This window comes from Aplysia californica, unplaced genomic scaffold (genome assembly GCF_000002075.1).
Source record: "Aplysia californica isolate F4 #8 unplaced genomic scaffold, AplCal3.0 scaffold00674, whole genome shotgun sequence".
Lineage (NCBI taxonomy): Eukaryota > Metazoa > Mollusca > Gastropoda > Aplysiida > Aplysiidae > Aplysia > Aplysia californica.
In genome coordinates this window covers 279,947-301,337 of record NW_004797944.1, presented here as the reverse complement: position 1 = coordinate 301,337, position 21,391 = coordinate 279,947, and the positions used below count along the sequence as shown (strand labels likewise).

General features: G+C 40.9%; 2 protein-coding genes across 7 annotated transcripts in view; one reads left to right on the top strand and one right to left on the bottom strand.

The window, feature by feature from the left end:
- Nucleotides 1-744: 744 nt before the first annotated feature.
- Nucleotides 745-20,467, bottom strand: LOC101859970 (nuclear transcription factor Y subunit alpha). 6 transcript variants are annotated; one of them, XM_035972387.1, is made up of 9 exons: nt 20,392-20,467; nt 13,493-13,702; nt 9,516-10,346; nt 8,042-8,098; nt 7,387-7,534; nt 5,823-5,956; nt 4,989-5,186; nt 2,510-2,620; nt 745-1,830 (listed from the first exon to the last, which is right to left on the bottom strand). In XM_035972387.1, exons 2-9 carry the CDS (start codon nt 13,634-13,636, stop codon nt 1,705-1,707), a joined length of 1,749 nt encoding a protein of 582 aa, XP_035828280.1. In that variant the 5' UTR covers nt 13,637-13,702; nt 20,392-20,467; the 3' UTR covers nt 745-1,704. The 6 variants fall into 6 exon arrangements, with proteins under 6 accessions (XP_035828280.1, XP_035828285.1, XP_005108339.1 ...); XM_035972392.1 differs by having other exon boundaries at nt 4,994-5,186; XM_005108282.3 differs by having other exon boundaries at nt 7,387-7,531.
- A 311-nt stretch (nt 20,468-20,778) lies between these two features.
- The window catches only part of LOC101858894 (secretion-regulating guanine nucleotide exchange factor), a gene marked incomplete in the record, with an annotated part of 16,279 nt that continues 15,666 nt past the window's right edge, over nt 20,779-21,391 (top strand). Inside the window, 1 exon segment of the mRNA XM_005108278.3 lies at nt 20,779-20,878. Coding sequence (XP_005108335.2) covers nt 20,813-20,878 — 66 coding nt within the window.

Here is a 21,391-nt window from a genome sequence, read left to right as displayed (position 1 = left end):
AACCAATTATTTGACTGCACAAATAATATTTCCAGTATTTCCATGAGATCTACTACAACAAAGATTTACCCAATCCTTGAAAAAAAAAATGATGTTGATTCATATTTAGCTTCTGATTTGCTTTTTTTAAAACATCTATAAGACAACCTCCATCTTTGAAGCTTCTTCTAAAAACATTAATTTAAAACTTCACTAAAAAAAAAATACAACTACTGAGAAAGAACATAACAACTACTCATTCTTTTAAGTACAGAGAAGCACATTGACACAATAACAGTCATTTAGGTTGGGAAAGGGTAAGATGGAAAGACAAAAACAACAAAAGAACAGAAAAGAAGCAGGACCTACCACCAGTGAGTGGCTCTCTCCAACCACCCATTGACCACCTCTACGTCTCTCATGTCAAATCACACATGTTCCCCTTGGTCCACACTTTTGCAACACCTTATCGTACGTATACACAAATGAAAGACAAGGTCATGCTAATGCTGACGTACAGGAATAGAGCCACATAATGGAAACCTGCAGGCGCACCAAAGCGTTGTGGGCATGCCCACTCATTGATAAAGGAATGTAATCATCATATGAACAAACAAAAAAAACCCCAAAAAATAACGAATGTACAAAATAAAGGCACCGACTTCACAATGTCAGCTGGATTTCATTTGAATTTAAACCCCCAAAAAATAAAATAGAACTATTTTTAAAAAACAAAAAAACACCACTATTCTTTATGAAGAAAATTTTCTAAAACAAAAAAAAAACACCACTATTCTTTCTGAAAAAAAAAAAATCACATTTAAGTTTAGAACCATAGTCTTGCAAACTATTCAACAACTCATTTATCATCGTTGAATACACAACAACACAATCCCAAGAAGGCACCAAACACGAGCGAATGCTGTGAGTATTCCGGGGGGGGGGGGGGGCGCAATGGAAGTGGAAGTCAAAAGTTAAATCACGATTGAGTTCTCGTAGACTCATGTGTTTCATAACAAGTTACCAGGGATGGGCACAACTCTACTACAATTTTTTTTTTTATAAATAAATAAATAAATAAACTTGAACTTCTGAACTGAGGTGAGAGAGAGCACCCTGCACTTCAGCTTAAACACTTTTATCTAAACATTTCAACAATAAAGGTAAAGTATAGTCCACCATATTATGATACAGATTGGCCTAGTTCGCGACAGCCAGGGTCATGGCAGGGTCGCAGCTGTGTCTTACAGGAATGGGAAAAATACCTGGTTGCGATCAATGTGATGCGCAAAACCAGGAATGAGTTATACTTTACTTTTACCAGCATTCCCTGGGGCTGCCTACATCTAACCCACAACTTCCTTTATTCACTCAAATGAAGTCCTACTTCTGGCAAAAGTAACACACTTTTAATCCTCTGGACAGGCCGAGAGCTTTAACTATACCTCTACAGGGGTCCAAACAAATAAAATGACGGAAACTGAGCCGTGAATGTAGCCAGCATCCCGTGTTTATGAGATGGTAAAAAAAAAAGACAGAGACATTTTAATGCAAAAACATTAAAATTTCTAACACAACACAAAATGTTTGTGTTTGAGTGAAAAGTAACCACCCACCAAAAATCTTGAATTTAGAAAAGTACCACGTGAAGAGCACCCATCCCTGGGAAAGAACACTATAACATGGACAGAACACAGGGGCGGGGCGGGGGGGGGAAGCGAGTCATCATAAATGACCGTTGACTGTGACACCGTCTGTCTCGTCCACCTGTAAGTGGGGCTGTGAAGGAGAAGGCGATCGACTAGCGCTGCCCATGGAGTGGTCTGGGATAAGGTGGGGGCTGCCTGGTTCCTGAAATGTAGGAGGGACAATGTTTCAATACCGGTACTCAAAAGAGAAGGGGGGGGGGGGGGGAGAGATGATAGTGCTAGCAAAATGATTTTGTACAAACCAAAATTTTTTGGGCCAGTACTTCTAGTATTAGAGCCGATCAAATATGATTGCCTTTCCGACACTCGGAAGGTGTCTCGACGAGTTGAAAACAACACAATTGAACTAGAACAAACAAATGACGATGGACATGAGATAGAACAAGCAAATCATGATATTGATGAAAAGGTAGCAGGAGTTGGGGGCAATTCGGATTTATCCGATGCACGATCTAGGGCCCGACCACAAGGCTGAAAGAGAGAGTGACGCGTAGGACACCCCACTTAAAGCAAAGTAGAACATTTCCAAGAACCTCTTCATAAAAAAAAGTTACATTTTTTGGTAACAACAATCATTTCTCTTAAATTTCATTTCTATCTTTCAGAATTTTGGGAATTTGTTTAGTATTTTCGAAACGCATTTTAAAAAAATATTTACCGGAAGTGAATTACCTCCTCTTGCATTAGGATTTGGGAAGTCCAGACCTTTATAGTGCAATGTGGTAAAGGAATCTAAAATACTGGCTAAGTAGCCAGAACTCGTTATCCAAAGCCACTTTTTTGGGTTTAAATAATAAATCTAGTAATATGTAAGCACTTACCTCTTTCAACCCAAATTCCGATTCATTCTCAACTTTGATGGAAAAGAATCTACCTCCGACGCCTCTTGTGCGCTGGCAGGCATGTTTGTGTCGAGACTCGTGGAGATACTTCTGTTGAGAAAGGGAGACAACACAACTAGAACAAAGAAGTACGACCAAACATCAAGATGCCCTTAAATAATTAAAAAACCTTTACACCAACAGTCCCCAGCTTTCTTTTGTTTTAGTTTTAGTAGAGGTTTTACGGCTTCGCAACTGCATAAGGTCATACCAGCTTTTTTTACAAAAACTTACAACACCCATGTTGCATTACAAAAGCTATATACTATATTGGGAGTATTTTCTGAGCAGACGGGAGTTTCTGACGTGATAAGGTACAGTCATCGAATGACTTACTTTTATCACTTTTATTTCTTCTTATTTTTTTGTATGTTGGTACCGCTACTTTCCATACAGACGAGTTCCATTCCAGTACGACACTCAAAAACAAATTAAATGTCAATAAGTCAACCCAAAAAAAAAAAAAATGTAAGGTTAAATCAGCTCCCAGAGAAACAAACAGAATCATCGTACTGCAACTACAAAACCCAGGAAATCTTTCTGAAGCCATGCAAAAAAACTGTGAACATGGGATATATTTTGCTCTCTTGAATAATACAGCCCTTTTTGCAAAACTTTGGCAGGGGATAGTGTCCTCAGACAAAATATACCTAATAAACTAAATGGATGAAGATTTCAAATACATATGACAATTATAAGTTTAAACAGTCCATTATTGTTCCATTGTCTGAATAAACGATCAAGAGAAGCATAATGACACAAAAGTGATCATTTGGTTGTGGGAAAGAGTAAGACCAGCAAAAGAAGCAACAGTGGGGGGGAGTAGGACCTACCAGTGGCGTCTTCCAAACAACCACAATCTATTACTTTAAACTTACATAATTGGCACGAAATAGAAACTTGGGTCAAACACAATATATCATAATTTCCTATGAAGAAGAGTTACATTAAAACTCTCTTTCTATTATCATGCAATGATAATAAATATTCATAATTTGGACATCCATGCAAAACATATCATAATATCAAGCAAGCAACAGCAAAGACAGCAAAGAGGAACAGTAACGGAGACGTTGCAAAATATCTAACCACCCAGGATTACTCTCTTCACACTTTGGTTCAAGCAAAGAGAAGAACAATTACATTATCACCACCATTAAAACAAGGGGGAAAACAGCAAGAAAGTCAAATAGAAAACAACAGAAGAAAAAAAAAAAAGATGTGGGACCTATCAGAGACGCTCTCGAATACTCACTTCTTTTCAAAAAATTTTCTAGAAGAATAAATTATGACCCCACTGTAGTAGCAGCTGCCAAGAGTATAACGTCCAAGTGGATGATGGAGATACTCGATACAAAATCTTCCAACTCGCGAACAAAAAGTCGTTTATATTCTACATGTGACCGAGAATGGCCTAGGCTCCACTACAAAAGGCAGTACCAAGGTATAAAAGCAGCACTACTAAATCAGAATACAGAGAGAAGAACGAAAAAGTACAAACTTCTTGCAGCAAAGAACTGACATAATAATGAAGTTTAAAAAAAGCCAAAGTTCTCTTCTTGTGGATACTGATGAAGTTTTCACGGATCTTGAGAAACCAACCAGAAAACGAAACCGTCTAGTTCGGGTTATGAAGTAAAAAGAAGTACATTGACACCATAACGGTAATTTCATGCAGGGAAAAATCAAGATAAGAAAATGCAAAAACAACAGCAGCAAAGAAAAGAAGTAGGACCGACCCACCAGTGGTAGAAGCCACCTATTCAGCACTCCGAGTACTGGATGGATCAGAACATGATACGGGACCTCAATATATTTAGGTGATAAAGAAAAAATTGAAGCCTCGATAAAGATTCAAGCAAAATAAAAAATTGAGAAGCCACTGAGATTGAGGATTAAAACGAGAACTTCTAATACTTCAAAATTTTGAGAAATTTGAGAAAAAAAGGCAATCCACAAAAACAGACCAGAACCATACTTTTACCGAAAATTTATGCAACTCAATTGAAAATTCCATGAAAAGTTAACCCTTAAAAATAGAACACCCTGGTATTTTCTGAAAACAAGAATTTTGATCACTGCACACAAACCAGAGCTCTGTAAGAAACTATGAGCTAAGAAAACTCAACACCAAATATGCACACACCACAGGTGACAACAAATTTATGCTATTGAATCAATTGAAAATTCCATGAAAAGTTAATCTTTGAAAATTAAAAACCCTGGTATTTTCAGAAAAAAAAGAACTTTGATCACTGCACACAAGCCAGAGTTCACTAAGAAACTATAAACCAAAAAAAGTCAACACACCAAATATGCACACACATGACAAGTCACACAAAGCACACACCACTGTGACAGTAGACAACAGCGTTACAGTCCAGTGAAAGGCTTAGAACAGTGACTGACCATCACTGACCTTACGTTTCCGCACCACCTTCCCCGTACTCTCGAGCTTCGCCCGGGCTGCCCGTCGCTTCAGGATTCTGTGGTACTGTTTGGCGTTCACGTACAGCGGCCGCGTATCTTCATCAGGATCTTCAGCTGCGATCTGGATGCGGCCAACGGGTTGAGGTGTTGACGTGGTGGTTGTGTTGGTTGATCCTGGCACTGACGACTAAAATTGAAATGAGAAAGAAAAAGATTATTACTCTAAAAATAGGTGTAAGCTTCAGGGGGAGAAAAAAAGCCGCCGTGTAAAGATTTTGAGTTTAAGAAGCATATTGATGCAATAACAGTCATTTAGTGGGAAAAAGCAAGACCAAGAGATGGAACAAATAGAGGGAAAATTAAGAAGTAGGACCTAACAGCAGTAGAGTGGTGCAAATGTTAAATTTTTTAGATCCGGACAGATGTAGATAGCATTCCACCAGTCAATGTGACCACACGGGCACACCATAAAACACTGGATATTACAGAAAATGAAGGGTTTGTGGCGTCGGTGTCCTAGTGGTTAGGTTATTGAACTCGCAAAAACCATAAGGCCATGGGTTCGAATCCCATCAGTGGCACGACGTAGTGTTATTGGGAAAGGCACTTCACACAAATTTTCCTCACTTCACCAAGAAGAATGCTCTAGAGCGTGGACATGCACTGTCTAAATGCAATTATTATTACTACTATTATCATTATTATTGTTCCTATGATGACAATCACGATGTATTTTCCCCACTGTTCAACAATAATGATGACACTGATATGATGAAGACACAGGTATTTTCTTCCGGACCTATTTTCACAAGAAAAGACTCACCATAGAATCTCCATTGACTATTGCTGACTGCTGGGACTCGCTGTTCTCTGCCTCAGGGACCGGCTCTGCTACACTGGCCGGGGTGAAGTCTTGAGGCTGACTCGTCTCCACTGTTGGCTGACTCTGACTTGCCACTGTAACCATTCACAACGGTTAAGTTTCAGATTGCGTTAAAAAACAGCATATCCACACAATAATAGTTATAAAGCGGGGGGGGGGGGGAGATAATACTATTACGAAAAAAATAAATACTTCTTGCATCTCTCTAGCCAGTATGTCCAAAAAGAATAAAAATAGAAAACTAAAATGTCATAACCAATGCTCTGGGTTGTAAACAGTTTTCATCCAATACAAAAATTAAACAGTCAAAACAAACACTGAGTTGTAAGTGGATCTCATTCGATAAAAACAGCATTTCTGGCAGGATTCCTTTCCCACACACACACATCATCATCATTGCCTTTCTCACCCTGCATCAGGGTATAAGGCACAAACAAACACCTTCCACCTTTCTCTATCCTGGGCTAGCCTCTTGATACACACACACACACAAACAAACAACCCCCCCCCCCCCCCCAACAAATAAATATTCTTTCATTATGAATATATACACACAAAACCTAAAACAGTCGACCCTGCCTTAAAGGAAAGCAGTGTAAAACGGAATCTCCTCGTTCCCCCTTCGATAAATTCCTCTCTTTACATTACCTGTATAAAACGGAAACCTGTCTAACGCGTAAACTGAAAAAAAAAATCCGCTCCCTTCTCGGGTTTAGTCTGTCTAAGGCGGAAAATGCTTTGCCCGCTCAGCCCTGATTTGAAACAAAACTCGCAAGTTTGGTTCCTCCAGCTCATAACTTAACGCAATGCTGCCACAGCCGGGCGAGGGAAGGGAGTAAGAGTGCAATTTGGGGGAAGATGTTACCCCATCTATGTGAGCCATGAGCTAGGCCTGCCAACTGAGAAGGCCTAGGCCCTGAGCGGTGCCGATGGTCAGGGTAGTAGTAGTGGGGGTGGGAAATCTCACGACTGCCAGTGAACATGCTCGAGTAACGAGCCACCACAGAAGCTTTCCTGGGTAGCTAGAAGCCAGAGGTGTGAAATTAGTTTGACCAATGCAAGCCACCCTAAGTTCCTTGAATCATTGTTACATGGCAGTAAGGTGTGGCATTGGTTGACTGTGCTTGTTACACTGATGGGTGGGGCTAAGGGTGGAAGCAAATGAGATGTTCCAACGTTTCGGTTTTTAATAGGTCAAACAGTGGTCCTATGAAATGCAAGCACTGGCGGTAATAGGATAAGTAAGACTGACACCTATGTCATTATCAGAGAGGACAGCAGTTGAGGTGTAAAGTTTTGACCACTCCTTGCCAACCGAACAAGCAACCCTTGATCCCATTGGCTGGGCCATAGAACACACCCTCCCCCCCCCCCCCCCCCCGCCATCTTTCCCTTAAATTCCCCTGTCTAAGATGGAATTCTTTTCAGGCTCCCTTCTGATTCCATCTTACACAGGTTCGACTGTAATTCAGTAGTGGTTCAAAACACTTTCTATAGAGATTACCTGCTCCTTGCCCCAGCTGCACAAGGCCCGGCTGGTTCTCGGCTCCACCAAACACACCCGTGGGCTGCCACACCAGGCCGCTCTCCGTCTGCACAAACTGGCCCACCAGCTGGTTCTGGTTCTGAGCCTGAGCTTGTAACAACATCTGCTGACAGAGCCAAACGAGAATTATTTCTTTTTGTCTGTAAGTTTTGGTACAGAGAGGAAAATCAAAACAAAAATGGCCATTTATTAGTGTTAGGGACAGAAACGAGAGACAGACAGAAACAACAGAGAGCCCAAATAGAAGAAGTAAGAAGACCAACCAGTAATGCCCTCCAATCACTCGTACACAAAAAAGAAAGATAAGAAAATATTGTCTTGGAAACTGTCATATTTAAGCTCAGACAAGGCTTTATACTGTACCCATATTATTATGGGTCTAAACTTTCTACATGTTTCCCAACCAAAACAAAATTAATTGTTCCATAATTAACGGATACTTTACAATACCATTGAAACATATAACCTCCCTGCCGTCTCACTGTCTCAAACCAAATTGGTCTCTATGTATTGTAGTGCAGAAATATTTTATAAAATGAAAGACATTGAATTTCATAAGGGAAAACAAGAGTAACAGAAAAATATGTCTTTTTTTCTTCAATCGATGCCTTACCTGCTGAACTGGATTGATAAGACCCCCGAGCTGATCAGCACCAAGCATAAGTGGAACCTGAGAAATAAATGAATAAAATAGACTGTAAAAGTAAAAGTAAAAGTGTTTCACATTCTCATTGAATTCAATCATTGACACAATTTAGATCAGTTGGGAGGACGGCAGCTTTGACCATACCTCTTTGGGCCAACCCAGACAAACAGAGTGGAATGACAAAGCCAAACAGACAGAGACTCGTGATAATAATCTTTCCCAGTGTGAATGCATCTCAGATTTGCATAAAGAATATCCAGATTTTCTTGAAAAAGTGTCTCAGGAAGTTACTGTCACCAACGGCGACAAGTGTTAAGGAGAACATGACAGTCCAAGATGAGGTGGAAAGAGGGCGGTGGCGATGGATTGGACACACTCTCAGGAAGTCAGGCAGCTGCATAACAAGGAAAGAGTTGAATTGGAACCCACAGGGTAAAAGATCAAGGGGAAGACAACGTGGAATCTGGACAGAAGTCGATGTACAGAAAAGTGGAAAGACATAGAAAAACATCAAGAGGCTAGCCCAGGATAGGGAAAGGTGGAAAGTGTTTGTTCGCGGCCTGTATCCTGACCCAGGGTGAGAAAGGCAATGATGATGAATCAGGGACCCACACCACCAACAATGCCATTCATTACAAAATAAAGCACACGTAAAAGAAAAAGCACTCACACAAGACAAGAAAGGAAAAAGAAAGAGAATACATTATACAAAAAATCAAATCAAAACGTAAAACCAAGGCTGATTCACTGCAAATCAGTTGGTTGTCTATTTGATCTTCGCGATACGGTCAATCTCCAGTCACGCTACCTACTTCTGTTGGGCATGACACAAAAGATGCTCACTAGTGATGTTATGTTATCAGCATACAAAATGGTACAAGTTACTAGACTGGAAGTTCAGTGAAACAACAATCAAATGCTCTGAGAGGGAGGAAAGTAAAGGATAACTTGGTGAGAAAGGGAAAAGTTTGGCAATCAAACACAAAATACAATTTTTTTTTTTTAAAGCAGAATAAATAGAAATATAGAAACTTGATATCTAACACCACAGAAGAGTAAATAGATTTGAAAAACAAATTTCAAGTGTACATACATAATTTATCATTCCACTAAAAATCTGTCTTTTTTTAATTCAACCATGATTTATTACTCCTCCAAATAGGTCACAGAGGCCAGACAGGTTAGAATTCAGTATGTTGCTCACAGAGTGAAACTGAACAGCTGTGGAAAAAAAAGTCCTCGTTTTAGTTTTAGTAAGAGTTTTAAGGCACGAGCAACAAAATAAGGTCGTATAAGTTCCGAAGACTAGAGGTGTTACAAGAGAAAAAAAAACATAAAAAAGAAGGAGAGAAAGGCGATAGTTGTCTGATAGGAAAAAAGGAGCAAACCACACCAGAGCCCCCACCAACCATCCACATAATCAAACTAAAATAGAACTCACCACCTGTTGCACTATCTGTCCATTGGGGTTCTGGACATGAACCACCTGACACGGCTGGCCCTGGAGGGACATCAGCTGCAACTGTTGGCCTGGAAGCTGGACGGCTTGAAGCTGCTGCCCGTGCAAAGCCTGGCCCAGCTGATTCTGCAGCTGTAACGGCTGACCCTGACTGTGCAGCTGGAGCTGTTGCCCCTGGAGCTGGGCCAGCTGCTGCGGCTGAAGCTGTAAGGGCTGTCCGTTCTGCAGCTGCACTAGCTGTCCATTCTGCCCATTCAGCTGGATAGTCTGACCGTTGGGCAGCTGAACCGACTGGCCGGCCTGGCCCTGAAGCTGAATCTGTTGTCCGTTTTGGCCCTGGAGTTGTATCTGTTGCCCATTCTGCCCTTGCAACTGTAAGGGTTGACCATTCTGTCCCTGAATCTGAATGTGCTGCCCGTTCTGATTCTGAATATGTATGGCCTGGCCGTTCTGGCCCTGCAGTTGAATCTGCTGCCCGTTCTGGTTGTGAACCTGAAGGGCCTGCCCGTTCTGACCCTGCAGCTGAATCGTCTGTCCGTTCTGACCTTGGATCTGGATGGGCTGGGCCGCGGCAGCCGTAGCCTGACCTTGGAGCTGCAGCGCTTGCCCCTGTTGCCCCTGGAGCTGCAGCGACTGTAGGTGCTGGTTCTGCTGCAGGGAGGGCAGGTGGATGGCCTGGCCCTGCTGACCCGCCAGTTGGATGGCCTGCCCCGGGGCCTGGAGCTGCACCGGCTGGTTTTGGCCCAGCTGTTGGAGGAGCTGGTTCTGGTTCAGAATGAACTGTCCCTGGCCTAGCTGAACCAGCGGTAACTGCTGGAAGAACAAAAAGAGGTCAGAGGAACTTTTAGCAGTTTTTTCTCTAATTGTAACATCTCAATAGAAGGGCTTGAAAAATGAAAAAAAAAAAAAAAAGAAAGGGAAAAAAAGGCGGGGTAGACAAATCACCATTATCATTTCTCTAACTTTGACATCTTTATGTAAAGCGTCCTGACAAAATGAGTAGTTACTTCTCTGATTCAAACCTTATGGAAATAGATACATCACGCTTATAGGTGAAGTTTTTGTAATTTATGAGTATGAAATAATAAAAGAAATGTTATAGTTAAAAAATATGACATCAATTAAAATTCTACAGATTTGACTTCAGTGTCGAATTTTGGCCAACAATATCTCCATTTGTGGACTGCGAGAAGTTACTCATTTTGTGAGCACACCTCACACATGGCTTGACTGGTGGAAGAGAAAGAGAGAGAGAGAGAGAGAGAGAGAGAGAGAGAGAGAGAGAGAGAAAGAGGGAAGAGAGGGTTGTTGGGGGGGGGGGGGGGGGGGGGACAAAAGGGGTTCGAGTCACCTTTGAAATTTCTCTAATTTTGACATTCATGATAATTATGGGGCTTGACTGAAGAAATAAATACAGGCTGATCAAAAAAAAACTTTACAACTTTTTCTCTGAATATCTCGCGCAAAAATTATTTTAGAATGCTGTAATTTGGAACAGACATAATTCATTCAAAAGGAATTCGTTTGATATAAAATCCACGAAGAAGAAACATGTTTTGAAAACGGAAACGGCTACAAGAAAAAAGCACACAAAAACGCAAAGTTCACCAATGTTTAAAATTCTTGTAAAGGAAGTCATGAAAAGATTAGTCGACCTATTTCTTTATTTTCTCTTTGACATTAATTTTCCATCCCTGTGACATTTAAACAATATTTAATTTCTTTTACAGAGTGTAAAAAACCTAATGATTTCATTCTGAAACTCCTAGAAGCAGTGCTCCACATTTCCTCCTTTGGACTCGACACATTTTTAACGCGTCGTTCGAAAGGTTCAGTGGCACCCTAACACAAAGACCTGCTAAACCATGAGTTTTTAAAGCCACATACACTGTACATGTTCACTAAGAAGTGGCTTCAAGAGACAATAGAATGGGGTGCCCAATAGACTGCATTTTATGGAGTTAACATATCCCGCAGGGTGAAAATGGGCTTTGCACTAAACCAGATGTCATCAAGGAAATGATCCCTCTTTACAAGACATTCGAGGAATCATGAACACATTGCCATGCTCTGATCTATGTCATCTCGGCCTAGCGAAGATGAACATGACATAGTCGTAGGTTAAGATCAGCAATGTGAATGCAGACTGTTGAGGTGTAGGGAAGTCCTAGCCGCAGATCATCCACGGACAGATGTCTCATGGGACTCGGCAACTGAAATCTACACTCTGGTGACGTTTAAAGGGCTGCGCAAGGTGCGTGTTCGACCTAAAGTGGTCATTTTTTAAAGAACTTTTTAGTTCCGATTCGCTATAGATCTATACTGACAGAACTTCTCTACTCATGACGCCAAAGGTCTTGAGGGCACCTAAGCATTCTCTCCATGCCGTGCCCAGAACTTACGAAATGTCAGGGATGGCGAGTTTGTGGAGAGGTAATGTTCAATACAAAAGGCTCTCTCTCTTTTGGTCCTAAACGTAACCAAGATCTAAGCAGGCGAACAAAATTTGGGAAAAATAACATCTGCAGACTTCTGTTGACTTGTTAGACTGCTGTAGCTTGCAATATGGCACAACTGTTGCAAATTTTAGTGGTAGGCCTAATGCGAACTGGTGCGTCATGCTATGAAAATGGCGACAAGGTTGAAAATGGGTTGTTTTTTTATGCGCTATATAGAGTAAAACCATTCAATGGACTTATCTAAAATACATTATGACAAATTCTTTTTGGCTTCCAAATGTTATGTTTAAAACTCAAACACAAAACTTCAGTATGGAGGAAGATATTTACAAAACAAGTTGTTACGTTTTTTTGGGAGCACCCTGTCAATAGTCCATTTCAAAACAAAAACATATCTTGTCGATTATTAACAGAAATTCTGCCATCTCATTAAACCCATTTGAAAAAAAAAAAGAATTGTATCAAGTTGTAGTACATGGGAGACTTATTTTGTCCATGATGGAGAGATATCGTAAAAGCTATTCCAGACAGACACACTGCACTGGCATAATGATGACACTGATAACATTATCATGTGAATTTAAAAATTTACCCAAAAGTTCCTCACACAAAATTGGACAATGAAAATAAATCATTTCCCCTGCCTTTCATAGCATCTCGTATTTTCTCACCATTCTGATAGTAACATTAACAAAAAGAGTTAGAATTTATCTGGGCCGCTTCCACTATGCTATAAATATAGCCAGATTGCCCCATCTTTTACTTCTACTTTAAAAACTTGACATAGTGCTCTGGACAGTACTTTTTTTTAAAAGAACTTCATGATTATACTGCCGTAAGCTGACTAAATGGCCATTTTCATTTTTGGCCCCCAATTTTTTTTATTTGCTAAATCTAAAGCCTGATCGGTTATCCTACTTATTTGAAAAAAATCAAAGCGAAACTGTTTTTGTTTTTTTTATAAATTAGAATTCAAATTTCAGAAGGATGCCTTATTTCAATGGTTAGGCTAACAAAAAGACTCTTCATCTCAAAACTGCTGAGAATATAAAAAGGCGTTTCGTCAGCTTACGGCAGATTAAGAACGTGAGTAAACAAAATTTTTTAAGCCCTATCCGTACGTCGTGTTTTGCTATAGTATCCATACGACGTGGGGAACTCTGAGCCACCACTTTCCAAAAAGGAAATTTACTCTTTAATCCAATATGTACGCTTTGCATAGCAGTCTGACAAAATGATTTTTTGAGAAATACTGAAACTTTCATAGAGATCTTCGTATTAGAAGTATTCTAAAAGGGTACAAAATGACTCCAGGGCGCACGGATAGGATAAAATCACAGCATATATTTCTCTGGCCAGAGACAACTCTGTGAACGGTCATAGCTTGCCAACCCCTGGTATGAAGTGTGTTATTCCTTACCCTTGAAAAAAATTTAATATCTTTTAAAAAGCTTTTTAGCTAGGTAATTGAACTCTTCCTTCAACGAGACAAAATCTTACCTGTCCTGGCATTTGAATTTGGCCTTGGCCTTGAAGCTGTTGCAGTGGCAGTTGGAAATTCTGCAGAGCGTTCTGAGCTTGAACATACTGCCCCATGGATGTGTTTGGATCAAAGTTCATAACTGAAGTCTGTTGAAGGTCCATGTCATTTCAACCAGTGCTCTCTCTCACTATAGATCAGCTCAAAGTTACAATATTGATGACCATAATCTGAAAAAAAAAAACGCAGAAAAAAAACCCGTCATCAAATCTATGTAAAATGTAACATGAAACCAAACAATACCGACAGTAATTTTTTAAAAAACCAACATGATACAGTAGAATACGACTATAGCAACATCCACTACAGCAGGACCTTACCGGAATCCCCCTTTTTTTCTTTGTAAACTCAATTACCTGAGCTCGGGATCAGCGGGGCAAGGAAAAGCCTGAACTCGGATACAGCCGGAGAGATCGAGCGAGCTGTAGCTGTGGGGAAGGGGGTTGGGGGGCTGCAGGCGGACTCAAAACAGGCAGTCAGCCGTGCAGCGTTGCGATTGGCCATTCCAGTGATGAGTGAGGTGGGGCAGGTGGGGAGAGATGGTGCGAAGCCTAGGCCTACGCTAGGCCAAAAGTAAAAGAAGAGGAGAGCGTGTAGTGTGTGATTCCTGATTCATTGAATTGCGATCGTTGATGCCCAAAGGCATATATATGCACGCATCCACTTCACCAGCTCTACAGTTCACCTTGCGGTACGATAAACAGCACAAGCAACGAGACCGAGGAAAAGATGGCTTCCAAAAAAGACAAAAGGAAATGCTTCTCACTCGAATTAAAGGCTGAGATAACCAACGAAGTTGACAAAAAAAGGCAGACTAATCAAAAGCACAAATTTCATTGATATAGAAGGGAGGTAATCATGTGGATCATAAGAAATTTTTCAGTAATTTCCCCTTTGAATTCCTATAGCGGGAACTCGCCTACAGCTGGATTTTTCTTCTGGAACCAAATGTCCCGCTATAACCGTGTTCTACTGTAATGTTCATGTCAAAGAAGAGAGCGGGGAGGCTTCAGAAAAGTCAATTCCCACAGAACTATTGATAGTACACACTTTGTCACTGATTCACTTAAAGAGGCACCCAAGGCTTAGCATGCTGTACGACTACTCATTGTGCAAACCCTTGCATCTGCGGTGAAGGAAACATAATAGTGCACCAGTTTTTTCACAAAATCGTCTGTGCCTTTGGGTGTTTGTAATACATACTAAATTTATGAAAATAAACTTAGTTTTATGGATATCTGTTTCATGAACATGTTTCCTACACAACCCCCAAGTAGTAGGGAGACTTCGTACACTGTCAGATATGTCACCCGACGACTTTAATGTAAGAGCAGTGGAAATCAGAGTTACTTTAAATTTACGTTTAGTTTTAGTAGAGGTTTTAGGGCGCTCGCAACTGCATAAGGTCATATGAGCGCCAAGGGATGGATACCAACAGAGAAGTCCTTACAGGGAATTGGGCTTACCCTGCTCACCTCTCTAGCTTCAACAGCTTAAAGTTTGCTTCGACTATCAAGGCACCCCGCAAATAGCGGGTCACAAGAGAGTGACAAACATACAAATGAAGTAGAGGAAATTGACGATAATAAGGATGAGGAAAGAAAAAGCAGCAGTTCCCTGTTGCAATTCCGGCAGTTATGAGCATGACATTGATGAATCAGTCCATTTACAATTTTACTGTGCAACAGAACATGGTCATGTCCCACGTGATGATGCATAAAGCTGATATCGCTAGCTGTACTGCCCAAAACCAGTTCAAACCTCCAATACTGATGACCTTAAATTCAATTTATTGAAATACAGTCAAACCTCACCATACTTCCCCCTATTATACCGCCACCCCCGCTTATCGCCAGAGCTGGTTGTAAGGGAGTACAAGTACCTTGTATTTACATTACAATTTTCGGTACTTTTACTGTACTCTGGTACATTTTTGAGAACCAGTACTTTTACTCTACTCCAATACTTTTTATTAAAGTGCTTTTTGAGTAGTCGAACCTGCCTTAACGGAAACCTGTCTTAATGGAATCTCCCCGCTCCCCCCTTGATATATTCCTCTTTATTTACCTGTATAAAACGGAAACCTGTCCAATGTGCAAACGGAAAGAAAAATCCGCTCCCTTCCGAGGGTTTCACCTATCTAAGACGGAAAATGCTTTGCACGCTCAACCTTGATTTGAAACAAAACTCGCAAGTTTGATTCCGCCGGCTCTAAACTTAACGCTATGGCTATGCTGCTGGGGAGGAAGAGGAGTAGGGGTGCAATTTGGGGGTAGATGTTACCCTATCATGTGAGCCCTGAGCGATGCAAATGGTCAGTGTAGTGTGGGTGTGAAATCTCACGACTTCCCGTGAGAGTGCTCAAGTAGCGAGCCACTACAGAAACTTTCCTGGGTAGCAAGAAGCCAGAGGTGTGAAATTAGATTGACCAATGTCTGCCGTCCTGATCGTACGGCCAGCAGAGAAAAGAGTTCCTTGAATCATTGTTACATCATGGCAGTGAGGGGTGGCATTGGTGGGTGGGGCTAAGGGTGGAATCAAAGGAGAGGTAAAGCAGTGGTCCTATGAAAGGCAAGCACTGGTGGTAAATATAATTAAGACTGACACATGTCATTATCAGACAGGATAGCAATAGAGAGGTGTGAAGTTTTGACCACTGCTTGCTGATCGGACAAGTGATCTTTGATCCCACCGGCTGGGCCTTTAAACCCCCCCCCCCTCCCCCCAATCACGATCTCCCCTTAAATTCCCCTGTCTAAGACGGAATATTTTTCTGGATCCCTTGTGACTCCGTCTTACACAGGTTCCACTGTATTTTTAAAGTACATCTTGAGTACTTTTGAGGCTTAGTGAAAGAGTAAGTGCCGGCATTTCTGATCATAATTTACGGAATAAACACCCGGGCGGGCACAGCCGATCAACCAAGAGTTAAAAGTGGAGATCAAAGAACTACCCGTTGCGTCAAAGATCAGCCACTCTCGTGAATGTGATCACACTTTACAAGCGTTGTAAAACTCAATGAAATGATACAATGTTTGCCCCAGACAGGATCACACCGAGGTTTCTTTTCCCCAAACACCCCACTCGCATCTGAGATCGCCATCTAAACTTACATCACTCGCATCAGAGATCGCCACCTAAGCTTACATCACTCGCAGGGTGGGTAGGGCTCCAGGCAGGATCACATCAAACTGTGAACTCTTCCCTGACCATTGAAGGCAGTTTTTCTCTATTCCCGAATTTGTGAGACAGCCTGAATTTTAATTGCTGTTGTCACAACGTACCGGTAATGGTGCATAACGACAAAGGCGGGGGGACTCAATCAGAGATGGAAGGCAAACATTTTTGGACAGGTAAAGGGGAGGGGCAACTGGATAAACGTAGATAAAGATCTCGAGACTCACGAATGAGTGTATGGCATGCCTCATGTCAATGTATATCTGACCATTTTTAGGCTACCTAAATTTGTAACTTTCTTGGTGGTTTTTGCTTAAGGCAATGTTGATTCCTTGGTGATTTGTTAATGAAGAATTCAATGTATTTTTCCATTTCTTTGCTGGTCATTTTCATCAATTTTAAGTTTTCTTAAGAGCAACTTTGTCTCTATATTTTCCAATTTGGATACTTTTTCTGTAAAACTTTCCGAACTCTTGGACTGACTTAATTACATTTGATCATATTGTCTTACTCAAACAAGTTCTATTCATAATATCACTTACTCATTAGTTGCGTTTGTTTGTTTAGTTTTTTTCAATTTCATGGACCATTTCCACCTACGTTCAGTGCGTATATTCAAATGCTTTGTATACTGTTTATATTTTTAGTAATAAATGGCCTAATTTGTCAAATATACTGGATAGAAATGATGTTTTGCATTAGCACTGTAGAGTGTTTTAGCATATATATATTAGCAGAAAGTACTCAAAATGTACTCATATGTACTTTTTTTTAAAATACTTGTACTCAAGTACATCTTAAAGGAAAGTGCTTTTGCTGTACTTAAGTACATATTTTAGATTGTACTTAAATTTGTACTTAAGTACCTTTTTAAAAGTACTTTAACAGCTCTGCTTATCGCCTGGTTTTGCCAATGTATGAAAAAGAACGCCTACAAACCCAATTGTGCCTTTACACCGCCAGCCGTTAAGTATCTGAGTTGTACGTCCTTATTAAACTTACATAAATCATCCGCCACCCCCACCCTCACACACACCACTAGCGAATTGGTCGCCAGAGATACGTACCACACAAACCCCACATAACACTCGGTGGATGCTTGAAAATCTCAGCGAGTTTGGCCTATTTCTGGCAGGTTTTTTTTATCAATTTGCTCTTCGTTTGCACGGATTTATGAAAATGCTAGTTTTTCTAGACTTTAAGCACAATTAAAAATAGAAGTTTTAAAAAAAAGGAATGAAAATCGCCCGGAAAAAATCCAAAGGACCTGAGCCACCTCGGCTTGCCCGCAAAATCTCTATCGATGACCGATAGGCTGGTTTGCGCCTTTAAGGTTTTCATCATATTGCCAGGACTCACACTCAAGTCAAGTCTACATGAAAGGTCCAAGGAGGGCCAAGGACTGACAAGTATCGGATACAAAAAACTGTAGGCTACATCTACAGGGTCGCTATACATTAACTGTTTCCTACTCCTTTTCTTCCTCTGCATATGACAATCATGAAAAAAGACAGGACAACACGAAAGACGAGCCATCGTTTGTCCCTAGTCTCTAACCTTTACTAGTCTACCACTAGTCAAAATGGCAATCAGTCAGTGTTACACTCTTAAATAACTTTAGTCCATTAAGTTACAGCTGTATCACGGTTTGACTGTAGATCTAACAATAAAACTGTAATGAAAACGACATGAAAACGTACAGTAAATAATGTAATTTAAAGTTCAAGGCTTGGTGATCTAGAATCTAGCTAGTGCAACTGATATTTTCAAACACTGGTAACTAAAACCAGGATTTCAGAAAGGGAATCTGATTTATTTAAACAAAGTGACTATTTCTCCGAACGCTCGGGAAAATAAACTTGACCTCTATTTCTCAAAACGGTTTGTTTTAGAGATTTTTTGGTCATATGAGAGATCTCGGCGTAATCTTTCATTCTGCCAGGACTGTGGAAAAATGTTTTGCCTCGAATTCAATTTCTAGAGCGAGAGATTTTTTAATGTCTGAAAAATATTCAGAGATACTTTAATTGTGGTTGAGGCCACGTCGGATTATACTTCATTTCAAAATGCCTTCAAAAGGTACAGCGACAAAAAATCCCCCCAACACACCTTATACACACACACACACACACATGCGTCTGTGCCACTCCATTCGCAAATAACCAATAAATCTCGGCGCTTTTTCGGTGGTTCCCACCCCGCAATTGTTTGCGACTTTTGGCCCCAAGAGTAGGGGGGTTTCAGGGCCCCCCTGACCTAACAAAAATTTTAATGGGGTTTCCCCCTGATTTTACCATAAAATAATTTGATGTTTTGCAGTTGTTAGGTTTGATATCTTAGCTCACCGCCCATCAAACGTATAGATCTAGATCTACTAAATGTTGAGAATCTAGATCTAGGCTCAAGTAAGGGTGGTGGGAACTACTGAAAAAGCACCCAAATCTCGAGAACGTAAACCGTTTGGAGAAATAGAGTTCAAGTTTATTTTCCCGAGCCTTCAGAGAAAGAGAGCTGGCCTATTTGCCTCCTTATTTAAAACTATTTAGATTCTAGATCTATCAAATTCAAAATGGTAAGATTCGCCCTCTCTGTGCATCCGCAGGCCGACAAAAAGAATGAGCCTAGACCTTGACTACATCTAGATCTAGAATTCTACTACTAGATCTAGGGCCTATGAGAGTGTCATGAGACTGCACTAGACTACTTGAGAATCTAGCTGGCTAACTGATGTAGGGTGGTTGGGCCTTCGACTGTCTAGAATCTAGGCTAGAGCGACTTGGACTTGGGAAGAATAAAACACACCATTCATTCGACCCAAGACCAAAAGACACAAAAATCGCATTTACGTGCAACATCGGAGACAGCGATGCAGAGATTTTTCAATAAAACAACAGAGAGCGATTGCATTGTTTATACAAGTTTGAGAGCTCGAAGTAGTGGAGACACCGGGCGAGAAGACAACAAAGGTTGGCGAGTCGCGATCCTAGATCTACCCAAGACTCAAGACAGTACTGTGTTAGAACACAAAGGAGAACAATACAGCCACAGCAAAATGAACAGGACAAACAAAAAAGAATGTTATTTTTAAGAACTGAGAGTACATAAACATAAAATCGTTTAGGTGAAAGAATAAGCTGGGAGCGTTTGACAAACAGGTGAAGCACAAGTCTGTGAGACCCGAGAGTCATGTCTTGCTTGGCAGCAAAGAAAAAACGCGTTGCGTCTCCATCCGGGTTGCAAAAAGAACATCTTTGCTGTCAAATAAAGATGCATTAAAAGTTGTCACTATCAAACGTCTGTCACTTGGTAGCGTAACACGTGGAAATGTGTACTTACAAATAGTCGCAACCATCAAAATCCTACTGGTTGCTTAGAACAATCAAAAGTGTTCTCAACAAGCAGGGAGGTGCTTTGCGATAGGGCTGCTGGTCCGAGACTCACACGGCCATTGCCATTCGTAAATCTGCATAAATTACTGCGCAAACCTGGGCCAACCAGCGAACAAAGAAACAGTCTGAAAAACATGGTGGTCTGTCGAGAGCCAGCGCCACAGCGGTCGATCGTTCATGCGGCCTGCTGTACCTCGGTCAATCTCAAATACATGGATAAAAGAAATGAACCATTTAATGTTTGTTTACAATATGACAACAATTAAAGGAAAACAATGTAATGGTAAACTTACCTACAGCTATAATAGACGCTTTCAAAGTGATTGGCTGTGGAGGTTTTCAATGCACCACGGCGAATCACGAAATGCTTGGAGAGAAGTGACTCGTTTTGCAAGGCCTCTATTGGTTCTATTCTTTCGTGGGTTTGCGTGACGTGTGTTACACGCCTCACTTCATATTTTTCTCTGTGAAAATATTTATTTTTCAAAAATAAAAGTATGTATTATCGTTTTTTGTAGATTCTTAACAAAAATCCGTAGTCATTTTTTATAGTAATAGTTTTGATCCCTTCAAAAGTTGATATAAATAATCGTTGCCGTCAAGGGCGATACATGGAACAGCCGCCGGTGTGGCCTGCAGAGCAAGCCAGAAAGTTGTCAATAAACAACACGTGACGAGAGCGGTCCGCAGGGGAGCAGCCTGCATGGAAGGTGAATGCTCCCACGACCGGGGGCTTCAAGTGCAATCGATCGACTAAGCATGGCTTGCCTTTATTCTTGGGTGAGAAACTTTACGACCACACATAACCTTTGAAAACCATTGTCAATTAAGATTGTCCCCAATACAATTCGTACAATGCCACTCTGATTTTTGCTAGCTTCTTCTGATTTTCGTATTCGGACGCGGCGATGAGTGAAGCGTAAAGCGAATGAATCAAATAAGAAAAGGGCTGCCTCTCACTGCTTCTCCGACGAGCTTGCAACGAGCCACCGTTTACGCTTGTCCCGAGTATGGGCCTATCAGGGAGGCAGATGGATCGGGCAAGCTCCAAAGCCAACACGCGGATCAAAGCAAGTCATCAACTGGATTGTACTAAAATTAAATTGCCGTGCCCTACTTAGACCGAATTAATCATTATAAGTTTATAATATGTAATATGATTAATGATTTAGGGAATAAAAACATGCAGAGGAATAAGAGCCATGGTGTTAACGGTGAAAAGAAAAGCGTACCGTAAAATGAAAAGGGATATTTATTGGAGGCGTGTGTACGTGAGTGTGAGAAAAAAGGAGG

Coding starts and splice junctions, on each gene's coding strand:
- LOC101859970 (XM_035972387.1), bottom strand. CDS start 13,636: ATGGACCTTCAACAGACTTCAGTTATGAACTTTGATCCAAACACATCC. Junction 8,099..9,515: donor GACAGATAGTGCAACAGGTG/GTGAGTTCTATT, acceptor TTTATTTCTCAG/GTTCCACTTATGCTTGGTGC. Junction 5,187..5,822: donor TAGTCAATGGAGATTCTATG/GTGAGTCTTTTC, acceptor TTTCAATTTTAG/TCGTCAGTGCCAGGATCAAC.